The 24,029-nt window shown below is 42.2% G+C and overlaps 1 protein-coding gene across 9 annotated transcripts in view; it reads left to right on the plus strand.

The window, feature by feature from the left end:
* Positions 1-24,029, plus strand: part of AFF1 (ALF transcription elongation factor 1) — a 198,501-nt gene that overhangs the window by 134,473 nt on the left and 39,999 nt on the right. For 5 of the 9 annotated variants that reach the window (XM_055434310.2, XM_055434314.2, XM_055434312.2 and 2 more), the window contains 4 exons: positions 5,024-5,068; positions 10,214-10,300; positions 11,231-11,267; positions 14,669-14,720. In XM_055434310.2, the coding sequence (XP_055290285.2) occupies positions 5,024-5,068; positions 10,214-10,300; positions 11,231-11,267; positions 14,669-14,720 (221 nt within the window). The remainder of the gene's footprint in view (positions 1-5,023; positions 5,069-10,213; positions 10,301-11,230; positions 11,268-14,668; positions 14,721-24,029) is intronic. The other 4 variants (XM_055434316.2, XM_055434317.2, XM_055434315.2 and 1 more) reach the window with 3 other exon arrangements.

The raw sequence follows: 24,029 nt of genomic DNA on the forward strand, positions 1-24,029 counted from the left end.
TATTGCCAGAACCCCGTGGTCTCAGCGGTGAGGTATATTTCTTCCACCCGCCTCTTTTTAGCTTATTAAAACAAACTGTGTCATGTTTAGGGGACATTTACTGACATCTTTTATTTTGGTATCAGTGCATTTCCTTAGGATTACACAGTGTCATTCCAGGAGGAGTGAGAAATCAGACCGAGGCCAGCATCGCTGCTTTTCCTGGTCTAAAGTACCCACAGTAGTAGTAAGAGGCAGTTAAGGCTGATTACCTACTTCTTTGCACAAGTCCAAGGGAAACACAGTACTCTTTGAAAAATGCTTTTGCATACAACAAGTGGGATCATATCCCCCTCTCCTTAAATACTGTTATATTTGTGTCTGGCCTGAAGTTGAGGTTTTGGGGACAGTAGTGTAGCAATATTAGGAAGGCGGGCTCAGTCACTTGAGTGTGACCCTGGACATGTAAGTTAGTTTCTTTAGAATTTAGTGTTCATTTTTAAAAGTGGGGTAATACCATAAGATTGATGTAAGAATTAAGAGTATTATACAGAATTCGCTCAGAATTTTATTTCATTTTTCAGCATCTGTAATAAGGGATGTATCTACAGTTGATGAGTACATTTCGTGTCTTAACTTTTCCCCTGCCAAGCTAATGATGTTGCATCTTATAACAGATGGTATCAAATGAAGGAAATAATATTAGGTTGGCCAAAAAGTTCATTTGGGTATAACATGTTATGAAATCATATGAGTTTAATGCAGTAACAAGTACAGTGTGTATTCAGTAAGTAGCTACTGTTTTTAAGTTGAGTAGGCTTTTGGTTCCTGTGTTAAGGCCATACTCTCTGGGAAAGTGAGGGCTCCATCGGAAGGTCTGTCTATGTACAGGACCCCCGGATGTGTGAGGGCTTTCCAGGTGGTGCTAGTGATAAATAACCCACCTGCCGGAGTGGGGAGACTTAAAAAACCCAGGTTCTACCCCTGGGTCAGGAAGATCCCATGGAGGAGGGCATGGTAACCCACTCCAGTATTCTTGCCTGGAGAATCCCATGGACAGAGGAGCCTGGCAGGCTACAGTCCATAGAGTCACAAAGTGTCAGACCCGACTGAAGCAACTTAACACACCCAGATATATAGAGTAGCTAAGTTGGTCTCCTCTAGGAACCTAGATGGAGAAGGAAATGGCAACCCACTCCAGTGTTCTTGCCTGGAGAATCCCAGGGACGGGGGTGCCTGGTGGGCTGCCGTCCATGGGGTCTCACAGAGTCGGACACGACTGAAGCGACTTAGCAGCAGCAGCAGCAGGAACCTAGATATTGGGGGTGGGAGACTGCCGTGTGATTTGGAGTGTAAGTGCTAAAGCCAGTGTTCCTGCCACAGAAGGAAAAGTAGACAGGAAAGAACCCTCAAACTAGAGCTTCTGCATTCATGCAGTTAGCATCAATTTTTGCTGTTGCTGCTTTTTAATCACCTCTTGTTCTTTGAGGAAATCTTACCTAAAGATGTCCAGCCTGAACTTGGCCGTGCTTCAGAGAGGTTGCTTGTTTACTCTTTGGCCCCAGGGTTCAAGGGAGAGCCTGGCTTCTCTGAGCACGGGTGGCAGGACTCAGCTGGATACGCTGTGGGCAAAGTGGATTTCAAGGAAGGGGGTTAAGCCATAATGCTTTGTTGAAGCACCCCTCCCTTTTTGGAAATTCTCCTTCCAGTGGCAGACTTGGAGGTGCCAAATTGTACTTTTTAAAAACAAGGCAGCCTGTCCGTATGGATCTTTCTTTGCAAGCACAGCTGAAATACCTACTGTACTCTAGTTTAAGAGACTTTAATTTGGGTCAGGGAAGAGTGGAGATACCATCCCAGGTAGATGGAGCATATTAATAAAATGGACTCACTCTATACAGACAGTCTTGTAACCATTCCTCTTTAAATAAAGCTGTAAAGCACGCCTTGGTACACGCAACAGTATTTAGAGATAAAGGGGCATGAGCTCTCACTCTCTCACACTCTTGAATGGCTCAGTGTAGATGTGGGGAAGCGGGGAGAGAAAAATATAAAGCGAGTGTGGTAGAATGCCAGCATTTGGAGAATTCAGTTGAAGTGTTTGTGGGAACTTCTTCTACTGTCTTTGTTATTTTCTCTATGAGTGTGAAATTCTTTCTAAAGAAAAAGTTGAAAATATATTGAGCGTCTTTCCATGCCAGCACATGCATTTACATCATTTTATGTATATTGAAGTCCATTTTATTTATAGCATACTGCTATATGGGAGCCCTGTGAAAATCTTTAGTTAAATTCCTGTTTTTGGGTGTTTGATCATTTCCAATTATTTGCCATTATAAATAGTGCTGCTTGGAGATCTTTAAATATGATATATCCTCATGTGTTTGGAATAGAATTCTGGCACCCTTTTAATATAAACCCACTTTCATAATAGACCTGATATGAGAATTTACAGTACATTAACCAATTCATGCTCGAATCTTAGGCTTTAGTTAGAATTTTAAGCAGGTTACATGGTGACTGTCTTACTCTGATACCAATAAACAATAATCTATAGAAAACATTTCTTCAATTCTGGCTCATCTCATGTAATAAAATTTTTAGGGAAAAACAAATCTTTTAGTGACATCAAACATCTTGGCAAAGGGTTGATGGCTTCAGTAATGTTACAAAGATCAAGAAGTCTTTTAGTCTCCTGACATGGTTGCTTCCTGACCCCATTCTGTTCGAAGTGGTGGGCAATTGTTTTCAGCCCTCATTCCAACTGTGCTTCACTGTTTCATTGATTGCCAGATTTTTTATTAATATTTTTAAAATTGAAATATAGTTGATTTACAGTGTTGTGTTAATTTCTGCTGTACAGCAAAGTGACTCAGTTTTATACACACACACACATATATATTTTCTTTTTCAAATTCTTTTCCCTTATGTTTCATCATAGGATATTGAATATAGTTCTCTCTGCTATATAATAGGACCTTGTTGCTTATCCATTCTGCATATAGTAGTTTGCACCTGCTAACTCCAGCCTCCCACCCCATCCTTCCACCAGCTGCCTCCCCCGATTGCCAGATATTTTATTTATTTTCCTTTCTTATTTTTGGATGTGCTCAGTCTTTGTCCCTGTGAGTGGATTTTCTCTAGTTTCTCTGGCCCCAGTGAACAGGGGCACCTCTCTAGTTGTAACGCCCAGGATTCTCTTGTTGCAGAGCATGGTCTCCAGGACCAGTGGGCTCAATGGTTGTGGTACACGGACCCAGTTGCCCCACAGCATTCCAAGACCAGAGATGGAGCCCGTGTCGCCTGCATTTTCTGGTGGATTCTTAACCACTGGACTGCCAGCAAAGTCCTGCCAGATATTTTGATTGAATTCTCATTCCAGCGACAGAAAGGATGGCGGCAATTATTTAACCAGAGTCAATAGTTGTCTGCTTTGTTCTGTTGATTTCACTTCCATTCCTAATCGTTATTGCTCCTAATGACACATGTGAAAGATTAAAACCATAGGATATAACTGCATGTTACCCTCAGGTCACAACAGCATTCATTTGTTTGTGCTGTAATATTTGGTCCAGTTTTTAGACATTCCTTAATAGTCTTGAAAAAGGAAAACTGGATAAGCAAGTCCTTTTGTTATAGGACAGTGCCTAAGGGCAGGTCCAATTGGGCCAGCAGAGAAAGGGGATATGCCTGACTCTTTGACTGTATCTCCTAACTTTCAGACCCCTACCTCAAAAATAGCAAATTGTAAATGTTTCAATAAAACTGTCTCTGTGAAATTTACACGCTTTAAAACCAGACCCAGGCAGGTCAAATTGCATTTGAAATTTGACGTGTCCACTAGATTCAATTCCAGGACAGTGTGAATGTTGTATGCACTTTTCCTTTTCCTTAAGGAAACAGGAATGAGGAAAATGGTGGATTAACAAACCCCAGATCAGGAATTACCGATCGTATTAAATTACACTCGAACGAGGAATGAGAGCCCTGAAAAGAACCATTTGCCATCTACACTCTGGCTGTGAAGCAAACCTTGGACCAACTGACTGGGAAGAGCAGCACTTTCTGCACCACAGGGGCAGTAAAAGTGTGTGTATTGCTGGGTGGGGGTCCAGGGGGTTGTACAGGAGGATTTGCCCAGGGCACTTGGCTCATCGGTTGACACAGAAAGTTGCTATTCCATTTGAAAACCATGAAATCGGGGAATTTGTTCCATATCTCTAGTTAAGGAAAAAGTTTTTTTTTTTCCTTGTTAAAAGATTTAACTTTTCATTGTCTTGCACTTTATAAAGACTGGAAAATGACATTTCCTAAACACTGCATTGGTGATACTAGCAAGAGCAGCTGTCATTTGTTTACCTGGGAATAAGCAAGAGGGTCTTTCCTCTAAGAAGCTAGGTAATCTCTCTTCTTAAGGTCTGTCTCTGGGGCAATATTTTGTGTATGTGTGTGTGTGTATGTACAGATGAAAATGCTGACTTCAAGTAGGGCTAGAGACATTCAACTTTAAGACTTATTTTTGGCAGGATAGACTCTTACCATAAAATCTGTGCTTGATTGGAGTCTGACGTCCTTACTGTGGGCTCAGTGAGACATTCAGGATGATCGCCATCTTTGTGTTCATGTAACTTGGCTCACTGGACAGATGTTGCTGCAAAGCAGGAAAATTACAGGTTTTCCCTTTCTGCCTCCACTCTTGTTATATTATTCCCCTAGATTCACTAATGTACTCATTTTCTTTAATATACACATGTTCCATCAGAAGCTCTTGACCTGCAGGTCACAATTCATCTGTCATTGTCTCCAGCAGAACCCTTTCTTTCACAGTTAGGTCAGGTTTATCTCTCTGGTTTTATTTCATCTAGAATGTGAAGTTTCTCATACTTAACTATTAGTAGTAATAAAAGGGGGGCCCTGGGGTGCTTCTCCTTAAGAAGTGTTGCTGTGAGTACAAATAGCTTTCACTAATACCAGCACTCTAATTGTTTTTTGTTTGTGTGCTAATCTTTGTTTTGTTTGCTAACCTTTTTCTTTTCCCTTACAGCAGACCTACTCCAATGAAGTCCATTGTGTTGAAGAGATTCTGAAGGTGAGTTGATTGATAATTATTTCTCGCTTGAAGACCCACTTAAGTAGGCAGACATATATTCATTTTCTTTGACTTGAATGAACAGTTGATATGCTGAACTCCTTTAAACAGTTCGCCTCCTCCCTATCATACCTCCCAAAGCAAATTAACCAGAATAATAACAAAGGGAGTCTTAGGAAACCATCAGAGTCTCTGACAGATTTTAATTGAAATGAACTCTACAAACTCCATGACATTTGGACCAGAGTTTTATGACCTCTCTCTCAGGCTTTTCTGATAAAAGACTCAAGAGAATCACTCACCAACACACACACCCACACTCACCCCCTACCCCCCTACCCCCCAGAGAGGAGACTCCCTGTGTTGCTGCAGTGGGAGGCACCCCGGATTAAAGAGTGCTTGATTTTCACCTCTTGGTGTTTTATAGGAGACACCTCATTGGTGTGGACCCATCTTCAATGAGACCATGAAATTTTTTAAAGGGATAGAAAGAAAAAGTATATGGACATCTTTAGACCTCCCTTGAAAGGGTTATTTTTTTGCTCTTGTTGATTGAGACCATGCCAGGAACATGTGTGCTGCCTCTGCAAATACATCATTGAAGCCATTATCCGTTTGTTCAGTTTTCCTTCACATGGATGGCAAATTCCTTCTAGAATTCAACTCCAGGAAAAAAAATTCTCCTCATGAACAGCATGCTTTCTTTTTATCAGAGACTTATATAAACTGTTATGTTTCCCATTTTGGCTTTAATTTCCAGGAAATTTAGAGCTAAATTTAATGCTCAAATACAGTAGCTGTAATTAACAGAGTTTTGTTTGTTTATTTCTCATTCCTCCTCTCCGGCTTTTAATTTTCTTCCATGTAACTGTTAGTGATACTCTTACTTTATCTTTTACTGATTTTTGGTTGGTTTCTTTTTTAAGTAGAAGAAAAGTGACACTTGTACCTATTAATTTTTATCTCTACTGTACACTTTTTCCCTCAATATATATGTTTACCCAGTTATTTTGGGCTTAATTTTTCATTGTAAAGTATTAAGTGAGTTGGTGCTGAAACCAGTAATTAAGTATATTGGTTACTTTCTCATTTGAACAATTTTTGACAAATGTGGTCTCTAACCAGATGTTTGGGAGACAGTTGAATTAGTTTTGTTTTAGCATCTTTGATCCCCTACTTTTATAGTTAGAATTTTCTAAGAAATACCTCTAAGGAAACATACTTTGTACTGGCTGAAAATGAGAATTGTTTTGCCAATCAGCAAATAAGTACTAATAAGTACTCTTGATTGGGCTTCTGTTCTATCCTTTCCCTCTGGTATTTTTGAAATTCTTTGGTAAGATGAGTCATAAAAGTAATAAATGTCTTAGTTGTAAAATATGACCTTAGCATTTTCTCTGAAATTGTGTGTGATTTGCTCCATGGTTGTTTCAAAAGTAAACGCAATAATACTGATTATTCGTCTCCTGCACGTGTCAGATGCTTCTCTTGTGTTCTGATGTGCTATGTGATTTGTCGAGTCCTTTATGTAAGGTGATGGTATTAGACCATCAGGCAGGCACTTTTAATTTAATAAACTCGTCCGTCCCCCCTCGCCTCTCTGCCAACATCACGTTAATGGGTTCTTGCTTACCTGAAAATCCTTGAAAGTAGATGGTTAATGCAAGCCATGGGTGAGTGTGTTCATTTGGAGATCATAATAGAGAAAGCAAATTGTAGGATATGCTGGTTGAAGAGGGGCATGGATGGGCCTCTTCTCTCTGTTGTGGCCTCCGTTAAGTCACTCCTGAACTCCTCCTGGACTTCAGTTTCCTCCTGAGTAAAGTGAAGGCCCCAGGCTGGTAGACAGTAGATGACTCCAGGGTCAAATGCAGCACTCCCTCTGTGTTGTCCATCCAGATAACTTCCCTCTGCCTTGTGGTTCCCGTTCTTACCTCCTACCAGTGATTTATGAAGACCGCCAGGAATCCTAACAAAGATCTTCCTGACAGTAACTAGTCCCCGATATTGTTTGGTTCTCTGGAAATACTAAGAGTGGAAGTCTTTTACTGAAGGGGCAGTGGTGGCCTATGACTCGAGCAGACCGGCAGGGTGAGAAAATAGCAGACAGACTACCAGAAACCGGGGATTGGTTATCAACAAGGGTCCAGGCAGGGATGGTGCTCTCAGTGGGCATGTGGAGCCGCTCAGGTTTTCCACTTCCCGCCACAGCCTGGAGAGCCTTTTGGGGAAGTTTCTGCAGTGTTGTTGTTTTTACATTATCTCAGCCCAGCATTCCAGGGACCCTGCTCCAGTGAGTGGTAGCACCATGATTTGTTCACTCGTTCGTTGATTCAGCAAGTATCCGTGAAGACACACACAACTTTTCTCAGCACTAGAATAAATACCATAGGAATAGGAGTCCGTTACTGTCGTGAACATCATGGTGGGGGAAGATAAACATGTAAGGGTCAGCTGTCGGTAAGTGCTGTCAGTCTTATAGCAGGCAAGTGAATGGACGAGGAAGCAGAGGAAGGAGGGCAGAAGCCTTGAGGTGGGAGCAGGTTGGCGAATTAGAGGAGCCGTGAGTCTGGAGCAAAATGAAAAGGGTGGAGGGTGGGGGGAGACAGCAGCAATGGCACCTGGCAAGTCAGGAGCGAAGCAGGTGCTCAGTGACTTACCCCCGTTCACGTGATAAGCCATTGGTGAAGCAGGGGGTTAATTCAGGGCCTGGCGATTCTGGGCAACCTCCTCTCCTTATGGCCCCAGTCCTCCTAAGGCCTAACTTCTCGTAAGCTCAGTGTTTAGGGAAGTATATAAATTCTTTTCACACTCCCAGCAAACCACTTAGGGCCTGAAAGAGTTTATGCACTTTTCCAACTGCCTAATTTAATAGTTGGGAGCAGCCTTAGGCACTGAGAAGACAATGGATGTTTCTTGGGAATCACTGGTGACTAAAAGTCACAGACACTGCTGGGATTCTAAAGAAATTCTTGGAAGACAGAAGGGTGATACTTTCAGACGCCTCAGTTATTACATGTTCCTACATTGTAACCATTGTTTTAATGGTCCCACACCTTACAGTATAGTCAGATAAATATAACAGCTGGAAACTCTTTGGTGCAGTATTGAAATTCTTTAAAATCTAGGCTTTTAATTAAAAGATGTATTGCTTTTAATTGCTTTCTCTGATCATATATTCCAGCACTTTATTTTTGTTTCTTTAGTTTATGGTTTTCTTGTTTGTCTCTGGCCACATAGCTTGTGGGATCTTAGTTTCCCAACCAGGGATCAAACCTGTGCCCCCTGCTGTGAAAGCAGAGTCTTCTTTTTCTTTTTATGATACATTAAAAAAAAAAAGTGTTGGGATATAGCCAATTATCAATGTTGTGGTAATTTTAGTTGGACAGCAAAGGGACACAGCCATACACATACATGGATCCATTCTCCCTCAAACTCCCCACCCATCCAGACTACCACATAACACTGAGCAGAGTTCCATGAAAGCAGAGACTCGACCACCAGGGGAGTCCCTCCAGCACTTTATACTTCGGAAAAAGAACTGGTCTTCACCTGCCTCTTCCTGGGAACTCAGGCTAACCTGAGCAGCAGAGTCAAGAGTTAAGATCCATTCTGGAACTCTGACTCCAGAGCTGTTACTCCTTGCATTCTATTTTCGTATAGATTTCCTCTTTTGTACTGAACAATGGTTAGTCAAGTGAGTAAGGGCATGATATCGCCTTTAACAAAAATTACTGAAGCCAGCATCGGTTACTTTGCTTGTCACTGTGCCAGGCCGTTTATGTCTGTTCTGGGCCTCTGCAACCTGAGGGCGGCTGCAGGGACTGGTGGGGAGGATATGGGTGGTGGTGGGCAATGGGGATATATATTTGGCTCCAGCTCCATCTCCAGGTGTCACAAGGATCAGATGGCATTTCTGGGGGAGGTGGAGAGGTTGGTCAGCACTGGGGTGGAAGCACAGTGCCTTGTACAGGTGAAACAACACAGAGTCATCTGGGGACCCCAGCGTACTAGTGGAGGGTTGCCTGCCAGACCTTCAGCCAGTTTCCCCGACAGGTCTGACCTGTGTGGGGATGGGATTCTTTCTCTTAGACTCAGACTCGAACACGGAGGGGCCGTTCCCTGCACTTGCACCTCTCAGCTTCCTGGGGGACCTGCCCCTGACATTTTAGACCTCGTTTTTCTCAGCTGTGAAAGGAAAGGTCTGGTGATAATCTCCAGTGACCATTTGAACTCTTGGACAAAGTGTGTGCATGCATGTGTGTTGTGTGTGCATATTTGCAGTTAGATACCTTTCATCTGACATTTTGTTTCTCACTTTTAAAAAATTATTTTTCATTGGAGGATAATTGGTTTAAAGTGTTGTGTTGATTTCTGCCCTACAACAACGTGAATCAGCCAGAGGTGTACGTATGTCCCCTCCCTCCCACCCCATCCCACGCCTCTAGGTTGTCACAGACCCACTGGTTTTTTAGCAAGTGAGTGAGCTTAGAAGAATAGGACTCATGTCAAGAGAAACATATTAATTTGTAAAATAAATCTTACTTCCATGTAAAAAGTGAATAGAAATGAAACTTCTGTCAACGGAAAGGGCCAGTCGCTTTTTAACGCCATCTCTGCAAAAGTTCTTATGTCCTAATAATGTGTACCAGGGAAGGGTCAAATCCATTAAAACTCTCCCAAGTGGAACAAGTGACCTGAATTACTTGTTTGCTTAAGTCAAACAGGAAAGTTCTTCTTCCTTTGAACTTAAATAATTCCAGGAAATGCAATAAAGACTCTGAGGGAGAAAGAAAGCATTGAGACAGGACCGAGTGTTCATAGTTACATAAGCTGGTAACACCTACTACCGTTTTTTATGCTTCATGCTGTTCAGAATGTTCAGACCATTCATGTTCTATGCTCTTGTTTTTCTTCTTCAAACTGATCTCTCTTCAGTTTTGTTTGTTGGAGAGCTTCAGCTTTTGAACAGAGCCCACCAAGTAGGAGGGTTGTTTTTTTTTTAAGTCACTGAAATAACTTTTAAGATTTTACTTTCCATTTTCCATCACTCCACTGTGCATTCCGTTTAAAAAGTTGACTTAAGTAGCAATAAATGTTCTATTTATAATTTACTTTTTCTTCCCGTTCCAAATCTCTTTTCAGGAAATGACCCACTCATGGCCTCCTCCTTTGACAGCAATACACACGCCTAGTACAGCTGAGCCCTCCAAATTTCCTTTTCCCACAAAGGTAATTCCTTACAAGTCTAGTAGGCACCGCATCCACACCAGTGACAAGGTCTGAAGTATTGCTGTGTGCTGGATTAATCAAGTACTATTTGTTGAACTCTTTAGAGAATAGGTTAACATTGCAATTAGTTTAGCTCCTAAAGTGCTTCCTAATGCTTTCAAATGCTTCATCACTCTTCAATTATGTCAATAAGAATGTCTTACATGTGTGTAGGATTTTGCAGAGTATGAAAGTAATCAAGACTTTATAATAAATTCTTATTTTTTTTTTTTAGGGTCTTTTCCTTAGGGGGGAACAACAGAGGTACAGGGGGAAAAGTGAGGTGGCATGTCTGCTTTCAACTTCAGAATTTAGGCACATACAGACATACATTTACACTTGTCATACCCCCTGTATTGTTTAAAAGTTTAATGTGATCAGCTACATTTGTGGTGGTTTTAATAGCAAGGTAAATTGCCGGCTTACAAGATTCTGTTGAAGTATTTGTGAACAATATATTTAAAACATTGCCCTTTTTTTTTTGGTTTTGGTTTTTGTACTTTTGGATAATCTTCACAATATAGAAATCTCACCTCAGATCTGTGTTCAGTCCAGCCTGGTGTACATGCATATTGTTGACACATTATCACTGTTTATTTCCATGATGTCATTGAGATTTTAATCTACCCAAATCAGAATTTGCCATGTTAGATACTAACCATATTTTCTAGTGATAATTCTTTTCTTTAAAAAATGTAATTCATTATTGATTTTAAGGTAAAACATTATGCTTTGGAAGGAAAAATGAACTCTAGGGAACAGCAGAAGAAATAAAACCCATTTTATGTAAAAATTAGATTTCTCAGTATTTATCAGATTTAGCAGTGGCACAACCTTGGGTTTACAAACCTTAATATTTTATTAACTAGAGATTTTCATTTTTCTTTCTAGGATTCTCAGCATATCAGTTCTGCAGTCCCAAACCAAAGTAAGTAAATATGTGGAACTGATTATTGCACTGGAGAATAAAGCATGTTTTTTTTTTTACTGTTTTAATATAGGAAACATTCATGGAAAATGAGCCAGCAGAGATGAGGTTAAAGCTAGGAAGGGCAAACATAAAGCTATTCTCTAGGTGGAATTTCAGATTAATGCAAAGAGTTAATGAAAGTGTCTTACTAAAATACCTAAAAAATATAATTTGGCATTACTTGACATATGATAAATATCTCGAGAGTGACTCTAAAAGCATTGTTACCCAGGAATTGTATAAAAAAAACAGATTGGAGCATTTTCTGTGTTTCTGTATTTATTTTAAACAAAAGAAATTTCTCCAAGGGAGAGAACACACAACTTCTTTAGACCTTCTGTATATATTGGCCATATAATTCCCTTTTGGTTCTTTTAAATGGATTGTAAATACTGGAGAATTCAGGAGGAAACAGAACCTTAACTGGATCTAGCCTCTCTCTTCATCCGTTACTGTTTGGTTCACTAAATTCTTTGTTTCCCAACTATATCCAAGGCATTTCAAGCCTTACAAAAATGACTGATGTACTTCCAGTCATTTAGTTCATCAGCATATAGTGAGTGCCCAAGTTACGGTGTATTGGTCTTCACAGGGCTTAGAGAGACCAAAGTAAGGTGTGTGGTGTGTTTATATGTGTGAGAGAAGGTTGCTCATAGATATTCCATGAAGGTAACTCTTCTTCAAATCTCTCCATCTCATTCTTTTCCCTCACTTATATTTTTCCCTTGATTATCCGATTGTTTCAATTGCAAGGATTTGAGGAGAATAAAAGAGATGAGGTAAAACAAGAAATGGAATAGCCTTCCTCTAGAATAGGGGAAGCTTGTAGCCTGAGAGTCAAATCTGCTGTCCAGCTAGTTTTTGTAAAGGTTATATTAGGACACAGCGATGCTCATTCATTTATTATCATGTCCCACGCTATATAACAAGCAAGGTTTAAAATAGTTACCATCAGACCATTACAGAAAAAGTTTTCCCTTCCCTGCTCTACAGATACTGAGTAAGACCTTGTAAATAACTCCTAACTAAATTTCCCCCAAATGCAGAGATATGGACTTGACCATCTTGTATGGTGTTGGGGAGATTGGGAAATCTTTGTTTCTCAACCTCTTGGCAGCCTATCCAAAGACAGATAACAAGTGAAGTGGCACAGCTCAGCTGTGGGCAGGACTGCTACGCACCCCTCTCCTTCTTGCTCCTCCACCCCCCAACTCCCCGCTTCTAGGACTGCCAGTCATGCATATTATATGCCTTCCACTGAGTAAACTCACAGTTTGTATGATTGCTACCTCCCGGTTTAAAAAGACCCTGTGATCCTTTAAACGGTGTGATTTCTCTTTTTAGAAAAATACAGTTGAACTTCACCAGGGGTGGAGGCCTTCCATGCCTGTGGAATAGCGTAGGCTGAGTCCTTGTTGCCCTGATAAGTTTTCAGATGCTGGCAGGTCTTCTGTAGGTCTGGGCTCAGCAAATGCTTATTACCTTGGGGTCTTTTAGGCTGCTGCCATTTTGTCTATTGGTTCTGGAAAAGCTGGTTTACCCCTGTGAGAATGTGGACCGGTGTTGGAGGGGGCGGGTGCTAGTCGGACCCGAGAGGAGTCTGGATGTGTGTTGGTTGAAGAAGGAGTGGAGTATGTGCTGATAACAGCGCTTTCAGAGACGTGAAATGTGATATCTGTTTCTCAAAGTATGCCCAACAAGCAAATTCAAATTTCATGAAAAATTAGGCTTTTGGAGTCTGTGGAGAATGAAGTGATAAAGAACCCGCTTGCCGATGCAGGAGACAAAAGAGATGCGAGTTTGATCCCTGGGTCGGGAAGATCCCCTGGAGGTAGGCACAGCAACCCACTCCAGTATTCTTGCCTGGAGAATCTCATGAACAGAGGAGACTGGCGGGCTACAGTCTATGGGGTTGCAAAGATTCAGACATGACCGAAGTGACTTAGCATGCATGCACGCAGAGAATGAAGTATATCCCATATATACATCCATGTCTGTCCCAGGATTTATGTCCACATGTGCAAAAAAAAACACAGCTGCTTGAGGATTACCAGAGACTCATGGAGCTTAGGACCTGGTCAGGACGTCTGTGTGGAAGCCTGTATGCGTAGACTTTAGCCCTCTTTAATTTGTAATCCCAGCCCTAATTTGCTTGCCAGAAGGGGAAACGATCTAAATATCCCGGATAAGAGCTGCTGCCCCCACGAGGATGAAGCCCTGAACTGCAGTTATTCAAGGGTCTCCTGGGTCATTTGTGGTTACTCTACTCCTGCTGTCTGAAAGGCACCCATGTTGCCATTCAGCTTCTGCGTCAGGTCCAGACACAGCCATGGTCCCCCAGCTGCTCTTCAGTCTCTACAGTTAATATTTCTGTTCCTTTCTGGGTTATGTCAGGTAGCACCAGAGGGTTACTGTTTCTGAGGAACTGCTGTATTGTGCCCTGGTGGCGTCTCAAAGTATTAACGTCCCATCATGGCACTCGGAGCCCTCTGACCTCCCCAGGGCCCCTCATGCTGCCCTCCACACGCTCTGCACCCCAGCCTTCCCCTTTCTCATTTCAGTTGCTCCACGTTTCCTGCCTTCCCTCGCATCGTCTCTTCTGCCTGAGGGCCTTCTTCCCCCTCATCTCCCTCTTGCCCACAGTCATTTCTGTCACAGATCTCACCCATCCTTTGCAACACCCGCACTTAGTTTTGTTTCTTCTCTGATTTGCCTTCTCTCGTCATGACCAGTGGCGTGATGAATCTCTGGATTCCCTGGACGTTTCGTTTAGATGAGGGGTTTGCGTGCTGATCTCTCACTGCCCAGGGTTGTAGGTGCGTGTTCCTGTTTGCTGTCCCTCAGGCAGCTGTACACTCATCGAGGACGGGGGCAAGTGTCCTGAGCATCTTGGTGTCTGTAAGAGGCAGTTTGTGACCAGCAGTTGAATGAATGAATCAGAGGTGTTGAATGTTGTCAGGACAGGTGGGCGCACAGGCGGCCAAGGACAGAGGCTGTGAAAGAGAGTGCTAGCAGATCACTGGTGGATGTGTGACATCAAACCAGGTGGCGTGGCGTGGCGTGGCGTCTCAGTGTTTCCACGGGAGCCCCCGTCAGCGGACCCCAAAGAGAGTCTTCTGTGGGGTCGGCTGGCCGGGCAGCACTCTCAGCGTTTTCCAGTTCTGAGCAAGCCCTCTCGCAAGATGTAACATAGATGTTATTTTATAATAATAGCTCTCTGTTGACAAAAGTTAAGTGTACTAAGTGTTTAGGTGAAAAGGTGGTGGGGAAATAGCAGGAAAAAAAAGGGGGGGATTTATAACTAATAGTCTCATGAATTTGTCACTGTGCTTGTCTGATCATTTTTCCCTCCTCCACAGAACAATATGATACACCTTCGAAAACTCACAGTAATTCTCAGCAGGGAACATCGTAAGTAACATGCTTTTGTTTATTAAAAGTTTATAATGTTATAATTTCCCATGTAAATATGTTGCTTAGATTTTTTTCCCCCCTTGCTTTCAAAAGATGACTCATAAAACACTGCTGAGTTGTGAAGGGAAGAAGTGACCTACATTTCTATTAGGGTTAAGTTCTCCCGTTGAAAGTTGAGATACCTTAAGCGTTTGCTAAGGGGTTTTCTCAAAAAGAAAGGCATTTGAGCCATTATTTACATGTTAACTCTGGCAAATAGACGGTTTTAGCTTTATAAATTTCAGTCTTAAGTAGCTTTAGCTTTTGGAAGCAAATTTGGGGGGATGTGCACAATTTCAGACTTTCTGCCACTTTTTTGGCCTCGTTTTAACTAATAAAGAATGTCTTGCTGCCCAGCTGTTCTTTATTAAGGCCAAGTAAGTCCAGATATGTTTGGGGTTTTTGAAACAGTTGAAACTACATAGTAGAGATTTTTAAACTAGCATTTTGGCCTAATTTGTCATTTCTTGGTGGTATTGAACTAATAATTCTTTTCATGACTAGCAGTGGTTCAGCTTGTGAGTGAGGAGATCTTTCTCGCCTCAAATATTTGATCAGTTACTAACACAGCATTGCTTGTTTCTGAGGACTTCAACTTGCTTCTCATTTTCAGACCTAGTATTTGTCCCATGCATTTTTGGAAGGCGGTGCTGTGCTGGATTGAATGTTTTGGAAACTATATAGTTGAGGCAAAGAGGTGGTTTTCTCTCTTCACCATGGCTGAATATGAGACTGGGTAAAATAACTGTTTCCAGCGCCAGGTCCTCCATGTAGTTACTTTCACTTCTTGATGGTAAAGTAAGAAAAAAAATAGTTGTTGTTGAAAAGATAAATTTATTATAGTTTCCAGGTTTTGGAAATTTGGGTGTATAATAAAAATCTGTTGATGAATTTTTGCTTTATTGTCCTTTACTGGAAAAAAAATTAACCCTATGTTAATTATGCTTTGCCGTTTTTTGTTGTTTTTTTGCCTTTACTTTTTCCCTTTCCTTTTGCTTAAAAAGAAAAAGTTTTTTTTCCTCCTGTGTTCTGAAGATCGAGAATGACTGCCTTAGATTGCATTTAGAGGTGCAGGTGGTTGGTTAAGTCAGTTGATGGCTGGTGAAGGATTGACAGGACACCTCCAGGGACCACACTTGCAATAACCCTGTGGAAGCTCTGTGACTTCCCTCAGGCTGTACACCTTGTGGTCTGGGTGTAATGGTTGGTGGTAAAGCTGCCTAGACCATAAGAGGGCCTGGCTAATGTCTCTACTGGGGGCAACGAGGGAAGGCAAAGTGAAGCGCTTGCAGCCCTACAAGAACTTGGCAGTAAGAACAGAGCCAAGGAGCTCCCTGAGCAGCAGAGCGAGTAGGGGCAGCTGCACCAAAGGAAGGAAGGGGCTGTGTCCTGGCCCCGTGTGTAGAGGAAGAAAGGCAGCGGATCTGACCTGTTCTGGGCTGCCCCTGCCCACTGCGTTTCCCACCCGCTTTCAGACTGAGGTCGTTCGTAGGGACTCAGAGCATTTTCTATGACCATTTTGCTACTCGGGGTTGCTCTCCTGATGAAGTGAGTTAAACCACTGAAATCAGAGGTACCTGCAAGTTTATAACAGATATGCTCATATCCTGTGACACGTTTTCTTTATTTTTGAATTTGAAAAAATTTAGATAATTTATATGTATATTTATTTTTTGGCTGTACTGGGTCTTTGTAGCTGTGCAGGGGCTTCCTCTAGTTGCAGCGAGCAGGGACTCCTCTCTAGTTGCGGTACCTAGGCTTCTCACTGTCGTGGCTTCTCTTATTTCAGAGCATGGGCTCTGCAGCACTCGGGCTAAAATGTTGTGGTGCACCGGCTTAGTTGCCCCATGGCATGTGGAATCTTCCCGGACCAGGGGTCAAACCTGTGTCCCCTGCGTTAGCAGGCGGATTCTTAACCACTGGACTAGTGGGGAAGTCCCTGCAGTGTTTTCTGGATAAAAACTATTGCTTTGCCATGTATAAAAGTAACCCAGAGAAGAACATTTGTTTTGATCCTAATAGATTTGGAGAAGGGAGGAAAGCAGGGCCTGGTGTAGGTAGAGGACAAGAGTGATGCAGGAGAGAGAAATCTTGTGGCTGGATGAATATGGTGGGTTGTGTGCCCCGGGGGTTGGCAGTATTGATTAGTGCCAAAATGAAATGGCCCTCTGGGGAAAAGAATCACTTTTGTGGAGATTGGATGACAGCAGAGTCCCAGTTAATTCTGTCTCGTGCAAGTGTTGTTTCAGAGTTTAGTATGGCAGATCTCTTAGTGCTCACAGGCTCATTTGATCTTGTGTCAGCCTCAGGGTTCTTTGAAAAGCAGTTAAACCGTCTGAATGGCACAGAGTGGCAGGAAGACTGTCTAATGCACTTTGGATGTCAGGAAAGAAGATGTTAATTTCAGGGTCATTTGTACTTTGGTTTCAAAAATCAATCTAGGTCTTAATACTTTTCCTTTCAGAGTTCCTAGTGCTTGGGCCTCCTTACAGAAGTGGAGTGGTGCTTATGAAAGGGGGAAAAGAGAGGACCTGGCACTGGAGAATAAGCTGTGGAGAGTCTGTGTTAACTTTTAACATCTGTGCAGACTTGGGCGTGGGTGGGCAGTAGCCAGGTGGTAGAAGAATGTAGGTGTGAAAGAAATGTCTTGAATCCATTACGTTTAATCTCTGTAGTTGAAACTTTAGTTAGCTGTCAAGTGATGAGTTCGTTCTACCACGCACCACAGGGAAGGGATTAGCTAGGAATCCAAAGCTATTTGCCCCCAAGTTTAGGGGAGGGGATGTTGATTTAAGGGCTCCTAGCTTTCGAATTCTCTGCCTTTCCAAGACTTAGGTCTGTTGAGTTCTCAGGGCACAGTACAAAGTATTTCCTTTTTCTGTACAGCTGTTATGCCCTTTGGGCTCCCAGGGTGGCTCAGTGATAAAGAATATTCCTGCCAAGCAGGAGACATGGGTTCAGTCCCTGGGTCAGGAAGATCCCGTGGAGGAGGGCATGGTAACCCACTCCAGTATTCTTGCCTGGAGAATCCCATGGACAGAGGAACCTGGTGGGCTACAGTCCATGGGGTCGCAAAGAGTTGGTTATGACTTACTAACAACAGCAACATTATGTCCTTCATGTGTGTGATCGTGGGTAGTACATTCAGACACAGTTTCCTTGTATCAGTGCTTTTGCCAGCCTCTCAAAAGGGATAACGTGCTAATGTTAGAAACTATATACAGCAGTTGATGGGCATTGTGGTGACTGACTTGCTTCTCCTTCCCACCCTCTACCTACCCCGACATTGCCAAGTCCTAACTAGATGGTGCCCTCCTTTATGTTTGTTTTTGCTTCAGAAATCATCAGTTAGAGAAGTGAGCAATTACAGCAACTTGAAAAAAATTTTTAAATATATTTATTTACAATTGTGCTGGGTCTTTATTGCAATATAAATTTTACAATATAAAATTTATATAGTTTACATATATAAATATATATATTTATACATCTATATGTAAAACTGAATCACTTTGCTGTACAGCAGAAATTAACACAACATTATAAGTCAGCTGAACTTCAGTTAACAAAAAAAGTTGTGCTTTATGAAGGTGTCTCACCTGAGATCTTTATTTCAGTTGACAGCCCTGACTTAAAGGGCTATTTGCTGATAAATGTTTGGAAGAAGTATTAATAGTAGAAGTTACCCTAAGTGGCTAAACTTACAAATTATTTGTCCTTGCAAGTATACCCCTGTCCCTTATTCACAGTTCTTCAGTTCTTTTGAAAACAAGGAACATATATTTGTGCTGGTCAGTGATACATTTGTACATCTACATTAAACCTTCAGCTTCTCAGAATGTAAATAAAGAGCTTTTCATTAATAATGATAATTCTTGGTTCTCAAATATCTGGCATTGCTAGAAAAAGATGCACTCTGTTTTTATTCCCAACTGAATAAGTAATTGTGAGTACAAAGTTCTGGTATTCATAATTATTTTAGTGACCTAGATATAGAAGAAAATGTTCTATTTTTCAAGAGAAAAAAGTAGAGGTATTAAATGAAAGAGAATAAGGAATATAGCTTTTTTTACTATCAGCCATGCTATGGAGGCGTGAGAATTTATGATACTGGGCACTGAAAATTTTCCATGCTTGGGTGAAAGCAAACAAATGGTCATTCTGAACAGTGTTTGAAAAATTTGCTTAGTTCAGAATTATAGTTACCAGAACACATAAATCAATATTTGGAAAATGGTAAAACTCCCAAATGCAGAAGCACCCCCTTTCATGGTAGAATTATAGTCTTTTGGAATAGTCTATTTAATTCTTGGATTTCTGGCTTTAGTAGATCATATTCTAGGATCTCTCGCAGGACAGTATTTAACTTAACATTGTATACAGATTTATGCTAGGGACTTGCATAACATTGAAGGGATATTCTGGTGAAGCTATGAAGTGAAGTGTATATATATTTTTATATTAATTTTTTGGCTGTGCTGGGTCTTCATTGCTGTGCGTGGGCTTTCTCTAGTTACAGTGCTTAGGCTTCTCATTGCAATGGCTTCTCTTGTTTCAGAGCATAGGCTCTAGGCACACGGGCTTCAGTAGTTGTGGCATGTGGGCCAGTAGTTGCCCCAAGGCATGTGAACTTCTCTCGGACCAATTATTGAGCCTGTGTCCCCTGATTTGGCAGATGGATTCTTAACCACTGGACCACCAGGGAATTCCAAAGCATATTTTAAATAATTATAAAAAATACTGCTAAAGTGCTGGACAATCATCTTCTCCAAAGTATTCCCCTTGGATCTATATATATTTCCCAAATGATGGCTTGAACTATTCTGGGAGCACCCCTTTAGGATAATATATACTTGGTCTTAGACGAAAGGTCAAATAAAATGGACTAGAAGAATAAGTTTATCAAGTGCCTGTTGTACAGTAGGTGTTATGTAAATGAGTTTGTTTCTGTTCTGCATAAGAAAAATCATTCTCATTCTTTAACATGCCTTGACCCCAATTATATAAATAGTATTCTCTGGGCTTGGTGCCAGGCAATTTGGAGATGCTTCCAAAAGTTGCCTCCATTCATCCATTCAGTACTTAACTCTTAAACACTTGCTGTGTGGCTGGTGCTTGGGGAAACAGTGGCCAACAAGATAAATCCTTGTCTTCCATGTCTTGTAACTAAATGCAGGTGGCATGTAATACAAACCCAGTGGTGTGAGAGCGACAGGCTTGAGGAGGCATTTGTGGGGGTGGCGGTGTTGATACTTCTGGGAGGCTCAGGAAAGTCTCTCAGAGAAGGTGGCATTTGATCTGGAACCTGAATGGTGAGAGGAAGGCAGGTGTAATACTTGGTACCTTGAAAGGGCTTGATGGGCTGCAGGCTCTGAAGGCACTCGAAAACCAAGGAAATCAACCCTGAATGTTCACTGAAGGAATGATGCTGAAGCTCCAGTATACTTTGGCCATGTGATGCGAAGAGCTGACTCATTGGAAAAGACCCTGATGCTGGGTAAGACTGTTGGCAAAAGGAGAAGGGGCCAGCAGAGGATGAGATTGCTAGATAGCGTCACTGACTCGATGGACATGAGTTTGAGCAAACTCCGGAAGAGAGCGGAGGACGGAGGAGCCAGGTGTGCTGCAGTCCATGGAGTTGTAAAGAGTCAGACACGACGGCGACTGAGCAGCAACAATTCTTATTGGAAGTGACTCAGTTCAGTTTGGTCTCTCAGTCGTGTCTGAGTCTTTGCAACCTCATGGACTGCAGCACCCCAGGCTTCCCTGTCCATCACCAATGCCCAGAGCTTGCTCAAACTCATGTTCATCGAGTCAGTGATGCCATCCAACCATCTCATCCTCTGTCGTCCCCTTCTCCTCCCGCCTTCAGTCTTTCCCAGAATCAGGGGTCTTTTTCAGTGAGTCAGCTCTTTCCATCAGGTGGCAAAGTATTGGAGTTTCAGCTTCATCATCAGTCCTTCCAAGGAACACTCAGGATTGATTTCCTTTAGGATTGATTGGTTGGATCTCCAAGGGACTCTCAAGAGTCTTCTCCAACACCACAGTTCAAAAGCATCAATTCTCCGGTGCTCAGCTTTCTTCATAGTCCAACTCTCACATCCATACATGACTATTGAAAAAACCATAGCTTTGACTAGATGGTCCTTTGTCGGCAAAGTAATGTCTCTGCTTTTTAATATGCCATCTAAGGTCTAGTGGCGGAGAAGGCAACGGCACCCGACTCCAGTGCTCTTGTTGGAAAATCCCATGGACGGAGGAGCCTGGAAGGCTGCAGGGGAGCCATGGGGTCTCTAAGAGTCGGACACGACTGAAGCAACTTAGCAGCAGCAGCAGCAGGGTCTAGTGGAAGTGACTACTTTGAAGTAATTATTTGCATATGGAAGACATGGCTTCTAGGGTGTCCTTAAGGGTCTCCTGCTGCTGCTGCTAAGTTGCTTCAGTCGTGTCCGACTCTGTGCGACTCCATAGACGGAAGCCCACCAGGCTCCCACGTCCCTGGGATTCTCCAGGCTACTTAAGTCTTATTTTTAATCATACTGCTAATTTTCTTGAGTAAGTGACCCCAGAGTTTGCGCACTCAGCCACCCTGCAGAGGCCTCCAAGGCCTTCCATAACCTCTAACCTACCTCTTCACCTCCTTCCTTATGCTCCCCCAGCACCCCGAACACACACACACACTTCCCACTGTGGCCGCACTGGCCTCTCTCCTGTTCTCTGTGCCCTGACCAGCCTCTCCCATTTCTGGCACTGAGCCCCCTCCTCCTTTCAGTTCCCTCCTTGGATTTCATCCCTTTATCAGTACAGTCTTCCCTAACTAACCTGATGGAGAAGAACAACCCATACCCATCTTTCTCTTTTATGCTTTTCTCCCCTCTGCAGGCTTGTTACACATTGAGGAAGAATGTAGTTTGGTTACTTACCTGCCTCCCCTGGGCTCTGAGTGCACAAGACAGGGACTTCTGTCTGCTTAGAGTTGTATCCATAAAGTCCGGAGCAGGGCCTGGCACATAGTAAATGCTCAGAATAAATATAGAAGGAAAAAAGTTGCACATAAACTTGATTAAATACCTATAAGCAATGTTTAATAGAATATCATTTTCAGTAATCATTTTTCTGGATTTTGTTTCCAGTTGTATGTCATCTTGTACTAGTATCTTATTTATCACACTTAATGACTTAATCTTATTTATTAACTTCAATGGGCTTCCCTGGTGACTCAGACAGTAAAGAATCTGCTTGCAATGCAGACCTGGGTTTGATCCCTGGGTTGGGAAGATCCCCTTGAGAAGGGAATGGCTACCCACTCCAGTATTCTTGCCTGGAGAATCCCATGGATAGAAGAACATATCTGGCTGTGGTCCATAGGGTCACAAAGAATTGGACATGATGGAGCTATTAACACAGACTTCAGTTTTTCCCTCATTTATACCTCTGTGATTTTTCTCATGTCCTTGTTTGACTTCAGAAAATCTTCACTTCATCCATGGAGTTTAAATAATCTTTCATACCTGTAGCTATAAATTTTGCCTTATTAACCTTAAGGTCACATACTGTAGTGAATCATGTATCCAGTCACTTTTCCCTCTGCCCTGTTAGCTCACCATCTCCCATCGACGGTCTCTCCATAAACCTGAATTCTGTCAATCACTGTCACCATTTGGAGAGTCTCCCCTTTTATGTTGTGTCACGGTGTCTTAGGGGCTCCGCTTTTTCATTTTTAAAAATTTATGGTATGTGGAGCCCTCTAAATAACTTGTCATCTCCCATCACCTCCTGCACAAAGCATTTGCAGTCTTTATTTCTGCCCTTCACCAAAAAAGAAATCAAATCCTGATATAATTTAAACATTTGGGAAATATGAGAATTGTGCAGGTTTACACGTTCTCACATGCTCATTAGTGGTTTTTGAAAAGTACATATCACTTCATTTGCATTGTGGGCATATCTAATGCCAGGGTTGTGACTTACTGATCGCAAGCAACTACTTTGAGCTTGCCTCCACTTGCTCTTTTCCAAATCAAAGGTATGGCCCGATCATAGGAAATGTTAAGCCAAGAAATCAGTGCATTGAAAGAGTTTGGGGTTCTGAATTAAGATGTTACAGCATATTGGCAGTTGAAGCTTTGGGTAAGCCTAGTACTAAGGGATAGTAAAAGAATAAAGGCTTGTCTGGTGTGTCTTCACACAGTAACCATCAGGCTCTGAGCTGCTGAAGCATGCCTGCTGGAACCTGTATGCAGCTCTTTCAGCTTTGCAGAACAGCTGTCTGAAGAATGCATTTATACAAAGGGGGATTGTTTGTAACCCAGTAAGAAGTTTACGTAACCGATCATGTAAAATGTGGTTAAACCTACATGGTAGTTCAAAGAGTCGCTTTACCTGAGCATTTGCTTTCTTTTGAACAGTGCCAGGCCTGGCCATGTGGTTCCCTATGCTTTGAAATAACATTTTTTTTTCCCCCTTGGAGTTTGGAAATGAAATTCGTTATTTGACCAGTTTAAATAGTGTGTAAACCAGTCCATCCTAAAGGAAATCAGTCCTGAATATTCATTGAAAGGACTGATGCTGAAACTCCCATACTTTGGCCACCTGATGCAAAGAACTGACTCACTCATTTGAAAAGACCTTGATGCTGGGAAAGATTCAAGGCAGGAGGAGAATAGTGTATGCATTTTACTCCAGCAGTATAGTTCTTACTTTCTTTTAAACCAGAGTCTTTCTCTCAGTGGCTTCTGGCATTGAGTTTTCATTCCCTCAGTTAGGTTTTTCAACCACTGTCCTATGTTGGCCAGAGCTAGGAGATGGTATCCAATGATATGGCTTTTGCATGCCAGCTCCAGCATATAACCAAATTCATGATTTTAGGCAAGTTAGGTGCCTATTCTGAGCTGTTACCTCATCCCTTAGGATGTGAGGGGGTGATCAGAGCCAGCCCATGGGGTTGTGCATAAAACCAGTGGAAGTTCAGATCACAGAAAGGGCACAGCTATGTGGTACTGTTACTTACTCAGCAAAAGGAATGCTGTTCATTCAACCAGTTTCTTAGGCTGCCTGCCAAGTTCTAGATAAAATATGAAGGTGAAAATGACTTGATCCTACCTCAGAAAAGTTTACAGTTCAGTATGGCCCTCGGGTCTTACGTTTCTTAACTTAGGTTTTATTGGCAGGAGACTAGATCTAAGAGGTTTGAGTCTCTTTTAGTCGGTGCAAAGGTGCTCACCCAGATGTGCTGTCATTTGTCATCATGACATTCAAAGACCAGTC

The sequence above is a fragment of the Moschus berezovskii genome, chromosome 5, assembly GCF_049115385.1.
Source record: "Moschus berezovskii isolate FMDL1 chromosome 5, NW_MosBer_1.0, whole genome shotgun sequence".
In the NCBI taxonomy this organism is placed as follows: domain Eukaryota; kingdom Metazoa; phylum Chordata; class Mammalia; order Artiodactyla; family Moschidae; genus Moschus; species Moschus berezovskii.